The following is a 21530-nucleotide window of genomic DNA, read 5'->3' as shown; positions in this document are numbered from 1 at the left end:
GTTTTGGAGATCAAACCAAACCCCTAACATATCCATTTCAAGATAAGGGTCAGATTATTCTTCAAGGTAAAAAAGTGTTATTCTGTTAGTCTGGTTAACATCATGCCCCGAGTGTTCTCCATAATCTTCAGCTTTTTATGTTTAGGATATCTCAACTTCTTTCTGATGTTAAGAACGACTGTTTTTCATAAAAGTACATTTATCATAATACACCTTATATTTAACTCCGGGTTTTCTCTACTATCCTTTTTTTTTTTTTTTTTTTTTTTTTTGCGGTACACGGGCCTCTCACTGCTGTGGCCTCTCCCGTTGCGGAGCACAGACTCCGGACGTGCAGGCTCAGCAGCCATGGCTCACAGGCCCAGCCGCTCCGCCGCATGTGGAATCCTCCTGCACCGGGGCACGAACCTGTGTCCCCTGCATTGACAGGCGGACTCTCAACCACTGTGCCACCAGGGAAGCCCCTCTCTACTATCCTTTAAAAACAAATGTGAGCCAGGTTTTTGTTTAAACATTTTTATTTATATATAATTGCAAGCGACTATAATTATATATGTACATAATATGTAAATGAGTTCTATAGTTCACAGGATGCTTGTTGCTTCAGGTGGCTTTCCAGTCCCCACAGATTTCATGCCCCTTCCCGCTCACCAAGGTCAGCCAGTGATTCTGAGATTATAGACCTCCCTCAGTACAGATACCTACATGATTCTTGATTCTGCTTTAAGAACATTTAATAAATGAAATAAAATACTAATCATCTCTAGACTTTCTTGTTTTAATATCAGTCAACACACATCTTAATGGATAGACAAATAGATTTAATTTTTTGAAAGGTTGAATTAAAATAAGTCTCAGCAGCATGTAGTTTTTAAGGTGCCTACCCTTGATATATAACCAGGTATGAAAACCACTGTCAGCTTCTTTAAATCTACTGAAAATTTGTTTTAACTTGTGAATGGCCAAATTAGGTCCCAGCAGTATTAAAATCTCTGGTTTATTTTACTTGTGCAGACCCAAAGTATGTTAGATTCTCTGAGACTTGAGGCCTTTTTATGCTTCTGTAATATAATGTAAATTTAAGGAACACATATATTTGACACAAACTAAAATGTATTGAAAATAGATCTTTCCTACTTCCAGACCTTGGCAAACTAGGAAGATCAGATATGTGTGGTGGGAAATGTAATGATCTGGAAATAGTAGAAAGTTAATCACAATTGGGGAAAAGTATGTCTATATATCGACCCTTTGCATAGAGAAAGCCAAATATGATGGAGGGGATATGCGAGATTAGGGTGCTACTTAATGTTAGCCATACTGAGTGAGTAATAAGATTATGACTTTTTCATCATTAATTACTTTAACTCTCTGTGTTTTTTAAAAATACCAGTTACTAGTATACTGTTCTAGTAAAAATATGTATTTAAATGGGCCCATGTATTTTCCAAATTTATCTTCTTTTCTACACAAAGGAATTTTTTAGGATAATTTAACTGAGGTAAACCTAAGGTAAACCTTAATTTCATATTTTAAAGGTTAAAATAGGGCTTCCCTGGTGGCGCAGTGGTTAAGAGTCCGCCTGCCGATGCAGGGGACACGGGTTCGTGCCCCGATCCCGGAAGATCCCACATGCCGCGGAGCGGCTGGGCCCGCGAGCCATGGCCGCGGAGCCTGTGTGTCCGGAGCCTGTGCTCCGCAACGGGAGAGGCCACAGCAGTGAGAGGCCCGCGTACAGCAAAAAAAAAAAAAAAAAAAAAAAAAGGTTAAAATAATGCATTTATTTGAATGAAGGAAGAACATGTATGATTTTTTTTAATTCCAAGTATATACCATTTCCTACCTTTAAATTCATTAAAGTGTTTGGGAACATATTTATACTTCTATTTTTAATAATAGTTCTAATACTTCTTTGGAAGTTGTGAATCTGTAGTGATTTATGTTTAAACATTTAATTACCTTTTATGAGTGACTGGTTCATCTATTTAATTATCTAATTAATACAAATAGTCAATATTTTTTCAATATTTTGAAATAATTTTTTAATAATCAAATTCAAATTTTGAATCACTATTTTGTTCACATTTTTCCTTTTAGCTACAGAGGTTAAAATATCCCATGTCATCTTTAGTAATTATGGAACAATGTTATATTTTGTGTATACTAAACCAGAAATATGTGTTGTTACCTTCTAGGAATAATAAGCACCGGAATCATTTTTAAAGACAAGGATATAATATACAGTACGGTGTGAAATTTACAATATGTAATATAGTTATCCAGCCAGTATTTTAAAATACATATATTTTAAAATTCAGTACACTGGAAAAAGCTTTAATTTGCAAAGTGATATCCTGGGTTATTGGTTATTTTCTTAATGGCTTCATAAACAGTTCAGGATGATGATGGAAGAAATTACTTTGTGAATTGCAGAATTTAAGACAGAGGTTTTTAACCCAATTGTGGGAAATGCATCATTTCTGATACTTTGAAAATGGTACACTCCCACTCATCATATTTGACATCATATCCTTTTACTTTTTATGTAATCTATTAAAGACTTATGAATTAAATCTTATTCTTTCTGATTGACTGGGGTAAGAAATAACATAATTCTAAAGCATGCAAAAAAAATTTGGGGGGTGGAACAGTCATTATTGATAGTATAAATATACTTCTCTGGTGTTTCTTTTGTCTGGAATGTATCTTGCATTAGTTGACATAAAACAATAAGCTATAATTTTTAAAATAATTTTAATGTCCTGTTTTCATTTAGAACAAAGCATCTAGAAACTCTGAAAAATGTAAATGTATTTTCATGTATATAAATGCCAGTCTTCATTATTTCATTTATAGAGAGACCCCACTTATCAGAGTCTCTGGCTTATCCTGAGCAGTTTCAGCCTTTGCAATTTCCCTTTCCTAGAAAAACCAAGATAATACAGAGAACTATTTCACAGCACTTTTCCTTGAGAGCTTTTTTCTTTAACATCAGTCTTTTTATTATGGAAGTTCTAGCTTGCATAGTAAAAGCTATCCATGAAATCTTAAGAAAAATGAGAAATAAGAAATTGGGTTGTATTTTAAATATATATACACACATATACATGTATATATATGTGTGTATATCTATACATTTATTTATTAATATTTGTATATGTATATATAAATAATTGCTTCTTCAATCAGATTTTCACAAACTGCTAAATGGAGATGAAAGAGTATTAATCTAAACATTTGATATGACTATTTGAATCTAAAGCAACCTCCATATTTTAAGATACTACATGATAGGGCTATCATCATCAAGTAAAATTTTCCCTTATTATTAAATTGATTTGTTGAAGAATTTTTATTGGTTATTTAATAAGAATTACTATGTGATGGCTTAGTCGAAGAGTGTGTGCTTTAGATAGTATTCCTTAAAACCCTAATCCTCGATTATCTCGTTTGTCTGTGTTTATATATCATGAAGCAAAGTGGCATTCTGGCAAGCATCCAGTTAACTTTTATCAACTGAGGTAGACTGACCTGATAATGTTCTTCAGATAGTCCCCTTCCATTCCCTCCCAGTGGCTTTTTTGTATTTCTACACAGCTAATAATCAGAAAAAATTGTTACAGGTGCCCTTTTCAGCAAGTCAAAGACAGGAAATATACAGGGCTTGAGCCCATATGGATAGTAAGAAAATTACTTGGTGTATGAAGCTTCATTCTTTTGTAACACACCGTGTAAATTCTTAAATGGTTAAAATAAAGGTATTAACCATATAGCATGATATACTTTTCCTCCACTGATGTTGGCAAAGAGTAAATACGGATGACTGTTACTTGTTTTCAGTCCCTGTATATACTGAAACTAAAATTCCTTATGTGTCATATCTGTCATTTCTCCCCTGAGAAGTAAGTCATGAAAGTTGAGGTGACAGTGTCTTTCTTTAAATATTCCAGGGCACAAACAAAAATACCCAATTGGAAAAATACCACATCTTATTATAGGTATTTTCTGAGTGGCGCATTTATTTTATTACTCAGTCCTTTTTTTTTCTCTCTCCCTCCCTCTCTCTCTCTCCCTCTCTCTCTCTCTCTCTCTCTCTCTCTCTCTCTCTCTCTCTCCCTCCCTCCCTCTTTCTTTCTTCTATAGCAGTTATATGCTGCCCAGCTAGCTGCAATGCAGGTATCTCCAGGAGGAAAGCTCCCAGGCATACCCCAAGGCAACCTTGGTGCTGCTGTATCTCCTACCAGCATTCACACAGACAAGAGCACAAACAGCCCACCACCCAAAAGCAAGGTACCCTTTTGAAGAAACTACATGTTTTGACATTTAGAGTGTACTTTTCATTCAGTGATATTTATTGAATATCTATTATGTGCCAGCAACTGGGCTAAACTCTAGATCTCCAAGGAAATAATAGTCTAGTAGGATCAGTAAGGAAGGTGTCCCTATAAATTTGCATACATACATTTAGTCACTCGTTTATACAACAAACATGCATTTATAGTAGGAAATGTGAGTGACACAAATATTTGTAAGATAGGTGTGCTGTCATCAAGAATTTTACAGTCTTATAAAATAGATACCCATCCTCTACGGTACAAAGTCATAGAAGGAGTTACAGATAAAGTGCATTGGAAGTTATTAGGACAAAGAGAATATTACCTTCAGTGAGAGGTCTGGGAAAAGTTTCCCAAAGGGGCAACTGAATTAGACCTTAGTATATGAGTATGATTAGTGCATACAGAAAATGTTTTATATAAATATCAATAACTATTATTATGAGGTATAGTATAGACATATTTTTCGATGTATTATTCAGCCAATGAGATGATCATGTACAGATAGGAAGATAATACTAGTGTTAAAAGTAAGACTGTTTAGGAATAGTTTTGTTTTTAGAGCTAAGGAAACATTTCCTGAGAGAATGTAGAAAAGGATCAAGAGAGTTTCAGGTAATTTGTTTCTTGGCTCAGAAGAAGAGAGAAGCAGAAAAATTAATTTGAATTTCTTTGTGATTTTTAAGATATTACCTAGATGATAGTATATGAATATATTAAACTTTCTGTGGAAAAAGTAAAAAGAGTAACCATAAAATAATTTTTCCTGATGTTAATCAGGGAAATAATCACACATATTTTCTAACAATTAGAAAATATTAAGTAGAAAGCTAATAACAGTTAATTTACCCCCCAAATAATACTGTTTTGTCTTTTGCTGAATTACCTAGAGAATTGCTTCTGCTCTTCATTTCATGAATTCATGTTGAAATGTCTAAAGAGTAATAGGCTAAGAGTAGTCACAACTGTTGAAAAAATACACGGAGAAAATAACTAGAAAGTATTGTAAAAGAAAAAAACAATCCAATAATTTTTTTTACTCCTTCCGTAGTGCCCTGGCAGGTGCTTTTCACAGTCAGTGTATTAATCCAGAGTAGAAATTGGGAAAGAGAAGAGATGGGCTGGGAAAGTGTCCTCCAGCCTCTATCTCCCCAAAACCTCCAAGTCTGTTTTTATATAGTAAGAGATAAATACATTTGGAATTGTAACTGAACCTGGACAAGGACCTTAGACCTCACCAGCAACATGTGCAAATATATAGTGCAAAACACTGTACTTACTACTGTGATATTAGGAATCATGCATCAGCCACTTTTAAGAGCTCTTTCTGCTGTGTAATGGACCGTGCATGTTCTGTGCTTGATGTGTACCTAAGGCCTGGTCTGCTTTTCTTCATGATCACAGCAGAACATATGTTTTTAAAACTTGGTAATAATTATAACATTTATTAAATATAATTTAATTTTAAAGCAGTGATGTTTTGGTGTCTCCATGGACCAGCAGTTTCATTGTATTACATGTACAGGCTAACACTGAGAAAAATAAATAGCTGTAGCAGCATAGTCATTGTCACACACAAGTAACTCTGTGAGGTATCATTCTGGGTTTTTTCCCATGACTTATTAATGTGATTTCACATCATGTTTTATAATGATGCTTTACATTAGGACGTTTCATCTTATGATTTTATAGTACATAGTTCACTTGTAAAGGACTAATGTGTTTTTCCTGGTTCCTAGAATTACTTTTTATCATTAGTATCTTCTCCCCAAATGACTTAACTCAAATAATCATGAAGCTTTTGATGTCAGTCAGCCTCATCCATTTATGCATCTGTTAATTTGTTCATTCATTCATTCATCTATTCAAATGTTTATTGAGCACTTGCTACAATACTTTCTTAGGTAACCATGGCAAATGTAAAAGTGACTGAAAGTTGGCCAAGATTAGGACATTGCTTTAGGAGCTATATGGTTCCAGACATTCATAGAACTCCACAGACTGTATGCAGAGATTGATTATTTCAGTAATGTTAGAATTCTGCCATATTCTATGGTTTTAAACACCTCCATTTATTTAGTACTAGTAAAAAAGTGGATTGTGTTTCTATAAGCTATGATTATACATAATTTTAAAAATATATTTATAGTTTATCGCTAAATTTCACTTTTGGAAAATTAGCCTTCATGAATTTTCTATCATATAAAGTTTAAGAAAACCATGGATGTTGTATTTTTTCCCACCTACAATTATTATAGAATACATAAAAAGTTTAACCCAGAATAAAGTACCCCTTTTTAAGAAACAGCCACGATTTAATAAAAATATGTCCTTTCTTTGCTCATTGTCCTCTAGCATACTGTCTCCCACCATTCTTATTGTCAGAAAAGATGTCTTAAATGTGCTTGGTGTTTTAGCTAAGCAGTAAAGTTTAGTGGGTTAAAAATAGCCAGACTAATAAATATTACTGTCGTCATTTTAATGGAGAACATAGCTAAAAGAATACAAGCAACAATAAGTAAAGAGGTCCCATTTCAATACATGAATTTAGTTTCTTAGAGGCTGGAATTGACATTTATACATGGTATAATATACATTTTGCCTTCACAAAGCCATTTTAGTTATATATAATTGTTATCATTTATTATTATATATATATTTTGAAACAATCAATTCTTAGTGTCCTGGGGGCATTTTCTACGTGTTTTATTGGTGGATTTTTATGTCTGTCTTACTATACAATAGAATTATTTTATTTAGCTTTTTGTTATCTGCCTACCTACCTGGCATAAGCCAAACTGATAATTTATGTTGAAAGTACCTTTATTGTACTTTCAATAGAATAACAGAATCATAAGCCATATCTAGGTGATGATGTAAGGAAAATGATCTTATTGACAGCTGTCAAAAATCAACCATTTTCTCTGGGTTTTCTCACCTGCCCTTCTTCCTAGATTTGTCTTTGACTCACAACTCCAGAGAAGGACACAAACAAAACTTATTTGCAATTTGCAAAAAATGGAAGGGGGGAATCAAAGGGAAGGGGCTCCAAAAGACTGTAAAATTGTACAGCATGAGTCCTCTGATGCATGCTGTTTTCAATCTGCTGTGTGCCAGTTGGAGGCTTGAGGGGGTTGTGTGTGCACTAGAAAGGATAATGCTGAGAAATGATAGAGTGGCTGTGACCTCCAAGCTCAGCCTGGAAATCCAAGACATTGATTTCACTTAGCATTCCTGCTGAGAAATCTGGTGGAGTTCAGTTGTAATAAAAGAACAAGATTCTGTTCTAATGGTAATGGCGTATGACAGACATATCACTTTGTCTGTCCTCAGCACCAGAGAGAGGAGAATTGGAGAAAGGTCACCTGATTTTCCCGTGGTGTTGTACGAGTGCTGTACTGAGCTTTGAACTGCCACTTAGGAACATAATTATTTATAATAGTAAATGATAAAGAAACCTTTAGAGGACTCACAGTGACCCTCTATAAACTGCAGACAGGAAGTGTGTACCATAAATGTGAAAACACAAAAAGAAATCTGCTCTCTTCAAAATCTGCATTGGAGAACTTGGATAGCATTGCTGGTTGAATTATATGTCTTTAAACTTACTGTTTTGAACTGTTTTCATTAATGCCTGACATATTGTCATTGCTTAACTTTTTCTTATTTTTATGCCTTGATTATATTATTCACAGAGACAAGAATTTTTTTATAATATATTTTGCCAAAGGTTGAAAAATTAAGGCTATCAGCAGGTTTTAAAAATTTCTCAGATGTTACATAACATCTTTCTTAATACATGTACACTTGTCTCTTTAGCACTTATTTAATTTTTTCCCCTCTGGATCCTACTCCAGGACTAATTTTTTAATATTTAGTTCTTCAGGGATATTCTCCTAGTTCATGCGTATCCTCACAGCTGAGTTTATAGCTAAATATTGATAAAAAAAAAACTTTGAAAGTATGAAATCTTGAACTTATGTGTACAAGAGATCAAGTTTAAAGGAAATTTTAGAGATAATTCTATTTCTCATATTAAGGAAAATTATTTAAAGTCTTGTTTAGAAGTATTGGTCCTTGAATCTCATAGACAATATTGCTGCTCTGAATCTGCTTATATTCCTTAACAAATGTTTAAATTGATTTGTTTATAGTTTAGCATTCTGCCACAGAATGGACACAATTTATTCAGTGACTTTCATTTTTGCACCACGTATTTCTTTATTTTAATGGTTTTCTGCATTGTTTGCTGCAGTCTTTTAAAAAACCTAGATAGCCTTTCTTTTGTGGTAGTAATTGATCTCTTGATAATATTTGTTTGGTAAGAATTAATTATTTCTTTTAAACATAACAGAATCAATATCAGCCTTAAAATAGTTATCTTAGGAGGAGGAGTATTTTTACTTGGTTTCACATACAACTCACGCAATTGTTGGTAATGAATAAGCTTATAATTTCCATGTTGTCAGGAAATCCTCATATGTCATAGATGTGCTAACCATCTGAACTTCACATATTAAGTGTTTTGCTATTGCAAAAGTAGCCACCTCTTGGGAAAATTTTAAGTGCAACTTGTAAATACTATGAAACGTCTCTTGGTATTTGATGAAAACTTATATATTGCCTGCAGCTAACCAAGAGTAGTTAGATTGAAAAGCTGATGACAAGAGAGAATTCCTGGGTGCTTTTCTTTTAACCTTGCTCTGACCCTAGTCATACTCCTGGTCGCAGTTGTGTCTCTGTCAATGACAGGAGCACATAGATTGTCCAAATCAATTTTTTTTTGTTCTTTTCAAATACTTCTGGCAGTGATGTTCCCATTTGCTCAGCAGTAGCACCTGGGAGTTAGGACAAGGAAAATAAATATTTTTCCAACAAGCCAGAGAAAGCCCTAGCCAGCTGACCAGACACAATCAGATACTTTCAGGGGCAATATCCTTATACATATTGTTTCAAATTCAGAAGCAAGAAGTGGAACTGTATTGTTTTATCTGATCCTCTTTCACAGACACAGAAATGAAGATCTTTTCTGAATTGGTAGCCAGGTGCTTGTGTTAGTAATGTCAGGAGTGCCATGACTCCTCTTAGGGCACCTATTTTTTGCTATAATGGTTCCAATCACATAGTTTCATGCTAGCAAGTAAGCATTTTATCAGTACACACTGATCTACAGGGTAGAATTTTATAGTTTAATACTATAAGTCACAAACCATGGTACATATACACACAAGATTACTTAGCACTGTATGTTGGGAGTATGAGAAATCAGAGGATAATCATGATTCATCTTAACTGAAAATTAGTTCTAACAGGAGATTTAGGAAATGAAGCTTTTTTGCTAACTTTGAGACAGTGTTCTAGAATGCCAGTTAGGGGAAAGGCTCACTACAAAAGTGCATATACAGCCTAACCACAACCAAGTCAAACCACCACCACACTAACTATAAAAACACTATTTTTAATATTTGACAAAAACATCCTTTCAAGATAAAGCAAAAGACATCAAAGAGATTTCATGAGTTTGAAATGGACCAGGAAGTACTAAGGCCTCCACAGGAGTAGTGCCCTCATGAAAAATTCAGAAAGCACTGCTCAACATAATCATAACTTCAGTTAATAGTTCCACATTTTATCCGGCCATATAAAATTTTTAGTAGTAGTGGTTGCTAGAGATGTGATTTCCAATATGTAAAAATTCCTAGAATACTACTGTTTGACTTATTTTTAGAGCTTTTCAGATCAAGATCTCAAATAATCATTTCTCACTACACAGGGTCAGAACTGGTCTCCAAATATAGTATTTCTAAGTAATCCACAGTGCTTAAATAGCACTAATCAAAGAGGCACTTTTCCATTCATCTATATATGTAAGGTCAAATAAAACCACGGATCCTTCCTGAAACTATTAGACCTGGTACTTTTGTAGATTTCATGTCTCCTAAAACTTCAGAACAGAACGGAATGTTAGCCTCAGCTAATTATAACCACATTTAAATTGGCCATTTTCTATTCTTATGCTTTAAACACTGTCTGGCATATCAATTAAATGCTAGAATCTCCCTAACACCTTGTTCTGTACAGCTGCTTCGTGCTTTGTTAAATAGCTATCAAACACCCCTCCTTCCCCCTGTATTTCAATATCTATGAAATAACAATTTTGTGAGCCTTTGAGATGTGATATGGATGTGTCATGCTCAAGAGGTGAATTCATTTGAGAGAAATCACCCCGTAGAGTTAAACTGTAAATGTGGCCTATTACCATTATCATCACTTCCTGTGTGGGACATAGTTACAGTGGGCATAACATAGTCGCCCTGTCATTTTAAATAAAATAGTTTTCTTTTTGTGGCCCCTTGTTGCTAAACTGAAATATGTTAAATGAAGTGTTATCAGGAGAACCCCTGTGATGAGCCTTCTCCTTTCCGTTTCATCTGTATTCAGTTGACAGGAATCTCAAACAGCTAGGTACTTAAACAGAGGCTTTTCTGAGCACAGTGGTATTAAATGTCCAAGCAGGTCATTTGGTGATATATTCTTATGACTCAGAAAGCGGGGCAGGGAGGAGGAGGCATTTGTAACATAAAAACAATAAAAATTATAAAATAAAGAGGCAGACTAGTTATAGTGTTGGCATTTTTTTAAAGGCAAAATATGCAGAGGGATTTAGGTAATACCCTTTGAATTCAGCTGGCCTGGCCTGTGTTCCAGGGTATACTGATTTTGTTTTGACAGGAACCCGTTTGGAACACAGCAGCCAGCTCTGATGAGCCATGTCAAAGCTTTTTAATAATGCAAACCATGGGGGAGACAAGAGGGTGTTGAGCATGTGCAGAGACAGGAAGATCCACAGAATCACATTTTTTAAGTGGAAGTTGCCCTCTAAAATAGGTCCTACACAATGCAGATTCACCGTCCAAAAAGCTAAATGTTGAAAGCATTTTAATGTTAAAACCAGGCAGTTAAAACCTAAATAGTGTGGGGAAGAAAAACAGAACAATGTGAAAGGATGTCCCTGTATCAGGGATGGGGGGTGGGGGGTTGGGGGGGTGGGGGGGTGGTATCTAGTACAACGTCAATAAACGTCATGGCTAAATGTAAATCATCAATACATCAGACTGAGAGAGCGGAAGTGCACTTCTGTAGTTATCTTTCCTTTTAGGGAATCATTTATAATTTGGGCTTCCTAAAACATACTTCAAATCAATTAAAATCCTTTCTTTTCTATCCTAAATGATTGATCAGTGCCTCATTTGAGCTACTGATTATCGACCCCTTTTCACCCCTTTAGCCTTGACCTGCACTAGAAATGTTTGAATAGAGAATTGAGAAGTGAAACCATGGAGGACTACTCTAAACCTCAGATTTGATTCATTTGAATATCTTCTGCTTAATCATTCTTTCCTATTCAAAAAATAGGAAGAATTTTCGTAGTCTCTTTAACAGAGATGCCCCAAAAAGTATAGATTTGTTTTCTACATGACAACAAATTATTAATGTCTTATTTAGATGGATGGAAAATATAATATATGCATATTTATTTGTTCAATTTTATCAGTAGATTTTTCTCTAGAGAGAACCAAGCATTCCACTAATATTTTTAAACACTATAAAATAGAGTAGAAAAAAATACAGTAATTAAACATATGTAAATTTGAGTCAAAAAAATAAAAAGATGTAACCTTCTAAGCTGAAGGCAGACAAGTTCAAAACCGAAAGTATTCAAAAGTTTCATTTATTTAACAAATTGTATTGGCTGTTTTGTGTATAGAATTATGGAAGCTTCAGTAAGAAGGAAATGCAGAAAATATTCAGTCCAACACACAATAACTCAGTCATGAGGTTACTTTGCCTCTGCCTAGTCTGCTGCAATGACAGAAGGAGTCCACCACTCCATGAGGTGGCATTATTTTTATTTTTTTAACATCTTTATTGGAGTATAATTGCTTTACAATGGTGTGTTAGTTTCTGCTTTATGACAAAGTGAATCAGTTATACATATACATATATCCCCATATCTCTTCCCTCTTGAGTCTCCCTCCCTCCCACCCTCCCTATCCCACCCCTCTAAGTGGTCACAAAGCACCGAGCTGATCTCCCTGTGCTATGCGAGTGCTTCCCACTAGCTGTTTTACTTTTGGTAGTGTTTATATGTCCATGCCACTCTCTCACTTTGTCACAGCTTACCCTTCCCCCTCCCCATATCCTCAAGTCCATTCTCTAGTAGGTCTGTGTCTTTATTCCCATCTTGGAGGTGGCATTATTTTATTCAGAGTAACTTAATGTCACAGTATTCTTATTTAAGTAGAACTGTAATCAACTTTCCAGGATTTCAAACTATGGTTTCACTGAATGACAACTGTATTTGTTAGTGAAATAATAGGAAACCCAACCCAAACTGGATTAAGCAAAAAGGAAATGTATTCAGTCACATTAAAAAAAATGTTATTCTGATTTCAGATGTGGTTTAATTAGGAGCCTAAACAGTATCACTTAGAATTGGTCTCTAGCCCTTAGCTCTGTTGTTTTCTCATTCTTTAAAGGACCGTCCCTTTTTAGTGTTCTCTAACACCCTATGCTTACATCTACCATTATTGATTCAACAAATATTAATGTATGCCTGTCATGTGCCAAATTCAGTTCAAGACAGGACTACAGCTACTACAGCTATGAACAGGACACTGTGTCTTCTTTAGATTCTGCAGTCTAATGGAAAGTGATAAACTATGAGCCATTAAACCGACAATTTCATATATTGGTAAGTGCTGTGAAGAAAATAAGGGTAAAAGAGTGCCTAGGGACAAGCAAGGGAATCTCCTTGAGACAGAGCTATAAGGGAAGCCCTCTCTGAGACATAAATCATGAATAGGAAAAGTACCTGCAAAGGTCTGAGAAAAAGGTATTCCAACAGGAGGAACAGCAGTTGCAGAGACTGTAATATATCAGTGAGGTTGACAAATGCAAGGTTTAGAAAATAGGCTGGGGTAGCTGAAGTGCAAAGAACATGAGGGAGAATAAGAAATGAAATTGGAAATGAGAAAGACCACATCAGGTAGGACTTTTTCATGTTAAGTTTTGAATTTTATTCTAAGTGCATTCATTTTTAAAGAGAAATTATGTATTTTCCATTTTTCATATGACTTATTAAACTCTTGTAATTATCTATTCATTGTATTCTTTTCTTAGGGTATTGTGTCTTTCAGGCAAAGGAATTTTTTTCCTTTTATCTTTTGGACCAATTAGTTAATATTTTAAGTGTCTCTACATTACTTCCCTAGAAACACTCTGGAATTTGAGTCCTAATGACACATCCTGGACCTTGCCATTGGAGAGACAAGACAATTTAATTCAACAAATTACTTAACAAATTAATTGTTTATGATGTGTCTGTCAGAGTCCTAGGACCTAAGGATACTGGTGAATAGTGTAGATGGTTCTCTGCCCTCATGGAGCACAGTGTATGTGGTGAGGGATGTGGTGAAGGGATACAGACAGAAAAAGACAATCACATTAAAGCCTGTTAAGGGCAGCAAATAAGCACCTGGAGTACGGATTTAACCTACACTACTTCCTGGGTTTTCTATAGATTCACTTACTTTATCAGGTTTTTTTCATTAGTAATATATGAAAACACACACAATTGATAGTACCTGATAATACCTATAGGAAACAAATTGCAAGGTTGAATTTTTGGAGTGATATTTTGGTACTAACACCTAAGTATTGGTTTTTAAAAAGTCATCTTAAAAAATTATAATTGCTATATACTAGTGTTGATAAGAGTTTTAGAATTCTTATTTTACTTGATCTCTTTTGTGAGTAGGTTTACAAGTCACATGAGAAAACAGACCCTAATTTCTAATCAGATTTTTACTTCTGACATTTGTTTTTTTTTAATTTTTGATTTTTACCCAAAACTTTATAACCCAGTGTAATTCCAGTGAACGTGCCAAGTGCAACAGACTTTTAGCTATCTTTTAAAAAAATCAGTGAAAAATGTGCTACAGCCTTAAAACAATTACAACAGGGCAGTTTTAAAATTATGAAGAGCATTATTTTCATCATTGGGATAAACTTGCTTTGAGAGGACAACATTCTTTCAAAATCAGCCACACATTCTCTCTCTTGCTGTCTGTCTCTCCCTGTCACCTCTCCTCCATCTCTCCCTCCCTCTCCTCCCCTCCTCCCTTCTCCCTTCCTCCAGTTACAAGCTTTATTAAAGTCACACTTTTTGTCATATAAACATGCAATGCCACCCACTTAAAAAAAGCTTTTATAAAGTTTATGTAAAACTTCTATAAACAATGTGATTATTTTCTTGTTAAAACTCATTATATGATTTATTTAAGCATGTACATTCACAATGCACTTAAAATCCTATTTATTTTACTTGTATTGAGTTTATATACAAAGTTCTAATGTATCTATTTTGTTGTATTATATTCCATGAAGAAGGATTCCTTTTTAGTTTTACCTCTTTTCACATTTTCTCATGCACATACAATATGGTAGTGGCATTAATTGCACAAAGTTAACTTAAGGAGAAAGAGAGACTATTTTAATCCAGAGCTGTCCAAAAAGTTATAAAATAGTGAACTCCATCATCATTCTTGCAGTTTCTCATTTCTTCTAATAATCAACTAAAGAAAGCAGTCATTCTTAATTATAGTTTTTTGAACAAAGACCAGAAAAGAAAATGTGTAACTTGATTAGTATTAAATGTGGGGAAAAAAATGCCTTCATCATATGCACAGTGAGTGGTTTAATTCACATTGACTGTGAATTATTGTCTAGAGCAGGGATCCCCAAACCCCGGGCTGCGGACTGGTATCAATCTGCAGCCTGTTAGGAACCGGGCCGCACAGCAGGAGGTGAGCTGCGAGCGAGCTAGTGAAGCTTCATCTGCCGTTCCCCATCGCTCGCGTTACCGCCTGAACCATCCCCCCAACCCCTGTCCGTGGAAAAATTGTCTTCCATGAGACCAGTCCCTGTTGCCAAAAAGGTTGGGGACTGCTGGTCTAGAGTCTACTTAATATGATCAGAGGAACTTGCAAGCGTACATTCCTTATCTCACGTATCTTCAAGTTGGAGAACAGGGGGGTACACAATAGGATTCAAAATATAGAACAGCTCTTTTTTTTTTTTGAAATAGGGAACAATCTTAGAATTCTCTTATTTTACTTGAAAATAGATTTGAAATTTTTTCTATACTGAAATCAGAATTTTGCTCACAAAAATTTTAATCATAAATATTAAATTTGAAAAGTACATTCTTAATGGCTCAGAATATTGAATATAGCTAAGAACTTGTTTAACAGAGTGCTGCTTGGAAAGCAGCATGTCTAAAAATGCAAGTGTCTAAATATGAAAAGCTAGCAATTTTCCTTAACCTGAATCACGTACTTAGGTGTCCTCAGGTTCTCAAGGGAAGAATGTACCCCTTTCCTAGTCCTGGACCTCCTTGTAGATAATATAATTAGATGCTTCTTAGAATTCTACCCCCCTCCCTTTGTGAGCTGCAGGACTTACAATTGCAATATCCCACAACTTTTAGCACTCATACTTCTAACTATGGACTAGCTGATTCCATAGGGTGACTTTTACAGAACCCAACCGTTCATCCTTTATGATTTTGGTTTTTCAAAAGAATAAGGATGAGATCTCTAAATTTAGAGAAAAATGAAGACCAGAATTCTTACTTTACAGGTTTTACATTACCAAAATAATATGAAAGAAAAAAAAGTACACTTATATAGAAAAAAAGTATATTCCCCCAAATTGTTTGCCAATACCAGAGAAGACTAAAAACCTTACATTTTCATAAAACCACAAAATATTTTTTATTAAAGCTCTGTTAGATTTCTTTGCAAGACCAGTTATCAGTACTGAGATTCCATATGAGACTTTCATTTAAATTGGGCCTTTCAATAACCAAAGAATCTTATTTTTTCTAGTTTATTATATAATTTGAGCTATTATGGTTTGTTGTGCAATTTTGATGACTTTTGGCAGTGTAGATATTTCATAATAGGAGAAAAAGAAATTGAGACCAAAAATAGAAAGGATGAAGTACTGCAAAAAATTTTCTCTTGTGGTATTTCCAGTAGTACTTAAAATAACATAAGGAAAAAATGCTGTTGTGAAGTATGTACAAAAGCATTATGACAGCAGTAGGAATGTCCTTAAATAGGTACAGATTTTTGTTTTCTATACTTCTCCGTGTAACTCTTTTGAGGATCAAAGTTTCATTTTAAGTCTGCGGGAGCAGACTATATAAATACAGGGCAAGACAAAAATTTTGGGTCAAGTGATGGAATTTTTAGCGCCTGTTTTTATGCAGATAGTGCTGTCATTTATCTAAAAAATGATGGTTCTGATCCAATTTTAAGAGAAACCTCTGGGTAGTTTTTGTTTGATTTGGTATTGCTTGTCTTTTTCTATTAGCATACACAGAGCTGTAGTGAGCTGGAATTCTGATCTGTTGTATCTGGGACCATAATTTATGGACTTGCAACAAACTAAATGAAGGAAAGATCAATTCCATAAGATTAATCATATTACAAACACTTTCTTTACCCATTGAATTTTAAGTGGCTGCCCCATAATATGCAGTCGATAAATGTTTACTAGATTAAATGTTTATATTATACTACTCAATCTTAATATGAATTGACACCTTAGTTATCACTATCTGTGATATAGTCTTCACTATATGTCTATTTTTGCAATTAAATATATTAATACAACATTATCTAAGATCATGTGTCTGTATATTTTTTTGTTATTATTTCAGTCATATATTCTTAGCTATTGTTAGGTGAACTTTTGGGCCTTTGGTGTAACCAAGTTATGTTCTAGAATTCTGGGCATCTTAAATAAAACATTAAGGAATTTAATGAGACAAAAGAAATATTTTTAAAAGTTTTAAAAAATATTCTTTCAAAATGTATTTTGAAATGAATTCTATTTTTAAAAACAAGATCCACTTAGAATGCACAGTTAATAAAATATGATTTATCCTAAATGAGATATCTTCTAGTGGGAAAATAGAAATAAGAATGTCTTCCTTTGGAAAGAGATATATCAATAGACTTGACATTTTGCTTGAAGCAATGCTATATGTTTGTTCACTGGTTTATATAATTTTTAAAATATCATGTAATGACTATGTTATTCATAGATGAAGCTTCTTAGAGTCACTTTTAGAAGATGTCAATACTGAGGTTTGTTCAATAAACACCTTTTTAGCACCTATAACATACTGGACACTGGTAGAATAAAAAAGAACAATAATTAACACTGTACAGTGTAATGGGGAAGGCAGCAAATAAACTACCAATTAAAATACTATGGGCTAAGTAATAATCAAAGAATAATATGGTGAAAAGGAAAAAAGTTCTCAAGACAACGTGGGGAGAAATAGGAAGATAAGGAAAGGCTTCCAGAAGATGTGCCATTCACATGGTTTTTGAAGGAAAATGAGACAACCTGTGCAAAGACGTGTAGGAATGAAAGAGTAGAGTGTGGGAGTTCATCTGAATTTTAAAGAAATAAATAAGGTTTACAGTAATGCATCTCTAGAACTTTGGGAGTGAACTTAAGAAGAATGAAAATGTAAAGATAAAAATGTCTAAAAGAGGAAATCTAACCATCTTCCCTTGGCATTCTCTAATCTAGCCCCACTTACCTCACTAGCCTAAGTAATTCTACTTTTCTCCCAATCTCAACAATTTGTGCTCCAAATGGAATCACTTCCTCATGTATCATGTTATCTCACCTCTTTTTGCCTATGTTTGTGCCAGTCTCCCTCTCTGGAATGCTTTTGCCCTCTTCATTCCACTTTTCCCTCTTGCCTGGCACCAACTCATAAGATCTATCTCCACTGTCACCTCTATGTGGGATTGACTATTCCATCATATGTGACCGCACTACATAGACACGTACTCCTTGTATAGCATCACAGCACCTGTATAACTGCACTTGCCTTCCCTTGTATGGCTCTGAGTCCCTTGACGGTAGGGAGTATATCTTATTCATCCTTAGCATCCGGTGTAATGCTTGACATATAATCATTGCTCTAGTTCTGTTAGAAGAATAAACAGACAAACAAATAAGCAAGCCATCTGTGGAAGTAAGCCAAGATACTATGTTCAAAAATATGACTGAGTTTGGGACCCCTTACATGGAAGCATCAAAGATCCTGGGTTGAGGATAATCTCAATGCAGCGTGAGCGGAATACAGTTGTACCTAAGAAAAGTAAAACAGTGCTGTTGTACTATGTAGAAAGACCATATGCACAGAAAGGTTATGGAACCTAAAAGTAAGGTTTGTCAGTGTTTATCCTGTCAGTCTAGGTGAGATGCACTGGATTTAGGAAATATGAGTGTTCTGATCAGTTGAGAGACATCGTATGTAATGAAGCGTACATAATTTACCAGTCCTTACTATGGTCTGAGTGAAGTACAGTCGTCCCTTGGTATCCACAGGGGATTAGTTCCAGGACCCCCTTGGATACCAAAATCCACGGATGTTCGAGCCCCCTATGTAAAATGGTGTAGTACAGTTGGCCCTCTCTATCAGCTGCAGTTGGTTGAGTCCGTGGATGTGGAACCCAGGGATACGGAGGGCCAACTATACGTACTACTTCTTTGGCCCTAATTCTGATAGTGAAATTTGCATTTCGAGATATCTTGAACTTAAAAGAAGAATACCTTAAAAAATTCAGCAATATTTTGGTCAGGTCTAAATTAATTAATTGACATTCTGACTTATACATTAGCCTCATGAGTTTGTTTACTATGAGTACATCTTCAAGTGAATGGCCTCCCTTATGTATGTTGACAGATTAAGAGTGTGCAGAGGGCTTCCCTGGCGGCGCAGTGGTTGAGAGTCTGCCTGCCGATGCAGGGGACACGGGTTCGTGCCCCGGTCCGGGAAGATCCCACATGCCGCGGAGCGGCTGGGCCCGTGAGCCATGGCCGCTGAGCCTGTGTGTCCGGAGCCTGTGCTCCTCAATGGGAGAGGCCACAGCAGTGAGAGGCCCATGTACCACAAAAAAAAAAAAAAAAAGAGTGCACAGAAATGAAAGGCATAGGCTTATACTAATATAAGCTACTTTTGTTATATTGTTTAACTGACAGTTCAAGTAAAGTCTTAGGGGGGAAATTTAAAAAAATTTTTTCTCTCTTACTTTTGTAAGATTATCTTTCTCTGCTTCTCTTTTAGGCCAATCAATCTGCTCAAGTATGGCAGAGAAATATTTCACCTATACATACATTTGCTTATATTATATATAAACATTATTGATATTATATATATAAACATATATATATTCCATTCTTTACTACAGTAATCAAGAATGCAGATTCATTTTATTTGGCAATCTAATGACCCAAAGCAACATTCAAAATAAAGTCGAATCTAAGGTAAATGCACTCATTCTTTCTCCTTAGTTCAGTTTAAAAGATATCATCAAAACTCTTATGTAATGATATCATTACAATTGCTATATAAAATCTTTTATGCCATCCAGACTGTGGAATGTAGTATTCTTTTAATGTTATGGGTTGGGAAAAATTAAACATGAGGCATTACAGCTGAGTTTCACTACACATTATTTTAATTGACTATTTCTTAAATGAATGATAAATCAATCTTGCAATTCCTCGTGCTTCACGACATGCTTAACTCAATACAGACACTTAAGAATCATTCTGCTGTGAGAGCCTTAATACAAATTTGAGATCATTATAGTTAAAATCAGACTCTTACCTGATGCTCAATTCTAAGCCTTTTCATCTTTATTGAATTTTCTTTGGACTATACCTTCAATTTAATATTATAACTATGATAGGCATCTTCAATATGTTAATAAAAAATTATTTTGTCTCCAGGGTACAACATAAAAACTGGCCTTAACTGCCATTCTATATAAATAATCCTCACCCCTTAGAATTTTTTAAAGACGTCAGTTCCCTCCTGGTCACTGCCATGAAGACAAAGAATGCCTCAATGACTCTATCGAGATTATCATTAAAATAAAAGGATATTTGAAGACATCAGCTATAAATCACTATAAAATGGCCTGTGGGTAACCTTTGACACAACTCATTTGAAATAAACCTGGGATGGATTCATAGCCGTTGGTCAGGCCATTAGGTGGGCTAAAGGTCTTTTCCATCCTCTCCTTCATTTCTTGTAATATTAGTTCCTCTCTAAATGACTGGGCAGCATTTGGATATATATAAATGGACATATGTTTTATGTTGAAATAAAATAAGTCCACTTAAATAATAGTGTTGAGGATGTTTATGGCATTTACTTGAAATATGTACTCTTTTGATGTATAATTTAGATACATGAATACATTTGGAATTTACTTGTAGCTACTTTGTTAAAATATTTCATGATTTCATATGATAAATTTTTTGCAAGGGCGCTGATTAATATTACCCAGATTGAGCTCTTAATGGTCCCTATCAGAATGAGGTATAAAAATCTCTTCAGAATTAAGAAGAAACTGCCAGATTTCAGTTATTAGTCTGATTTTTCAAAGAAATTATTGCTTAACAATTTTTTCCCTGTTGGCATTTAGATGAGAAAGAGACAGCTCTGAAAAGTTGCCTAGACTTATGGCCCAGTGACTTGGGTTTGAGTCCGAAGCTTAATAAAGTTATGACTATTGGCAAATCTTTGAATATCTCTAACTTCAGTTTCTTTATCTGTGAAGTGAGATTGCTAATATCTCACACTCTTGCTGTGAGACTTAAAGTAAGACAAAATATATGAGGATGCTTTTGTAACTTGTAAAGTTTAGATGTCAGGAAGTAAATTGAATAGTATTAGAAAATCAGCATTAAAAATGAACAGATATAAAAGTATTCAAATTATTTTAAATAGTATATGGATTACTAAGCTTACTAAATGTACTTTAATATATTTTATGATATTTAATTGACTCTCCCCAAATATTTATGTAACAATAGTGTACAGAATTATTAGCATTTATTTCTTCTTTGGAAACTAGCTCTCTTTTTTTATATAAATTTATTTATTTATATATTTATTTCTGGCTGCATTGGGTCTTCGTTGCTGCATGCAGGCTTTCTCTAGTTGCGGCGAGCCGGGGCTACTCTTCGTTGCGGTGCACGGCCTTCTCATTGTGGTGGCTTCTTCTCTTGTTGTGGAGCACAGGCTCT

At 34.7% G+C, this 21530-nt stretch overlaps 1 protein-coding gene across 10 annotated transcripts in view; it reads left to right on the top strand.

The window, feature by feature from the left end:
• The window catches only part of SOX5 (SRY-box transcription factor 5), a 1022130-nt gene that overhangs the window by 943872 nt on the left and 56728 nt on the right, over window positions 1-21530 (top strand). For 8 of the 10 annotated variants that reach the window (XM_081248196.1, XM_081248197.1, XM_081248195.1 and 5 more), the window contains one exon: window positions 4144-4290. The exons of the other annotated variants lie outside the window; for them this stretch is intronic. In XM_081248196.1, the coding sequence (XP_081104322.1) occupies window positions 4144-4290 (147 nt within the window). The remainder of the gene's footprint in view (window positions 1-4143; window positions 4291-21530) is intronic. 10 annotated transcript variants of the gene reach the window in all.

The sequence above is a fragment of the Mesoplodon bidens genome (assembly GCF_964165515.1).
Source record: "Mesoplodon bidens genome assembly, chromosome: 11".
NCBI lineage: Eukaryota > Metazoa > Chordata > Mammalia > Artiodactyla > Ziphiidae > Mesoplodon > Mesoplodon bidens.
The sequence above is the reverse complement of the archived record's forward strand: the minus strand, read 5'-3'. Positions and strand labels throughout refer to the sequence as shown.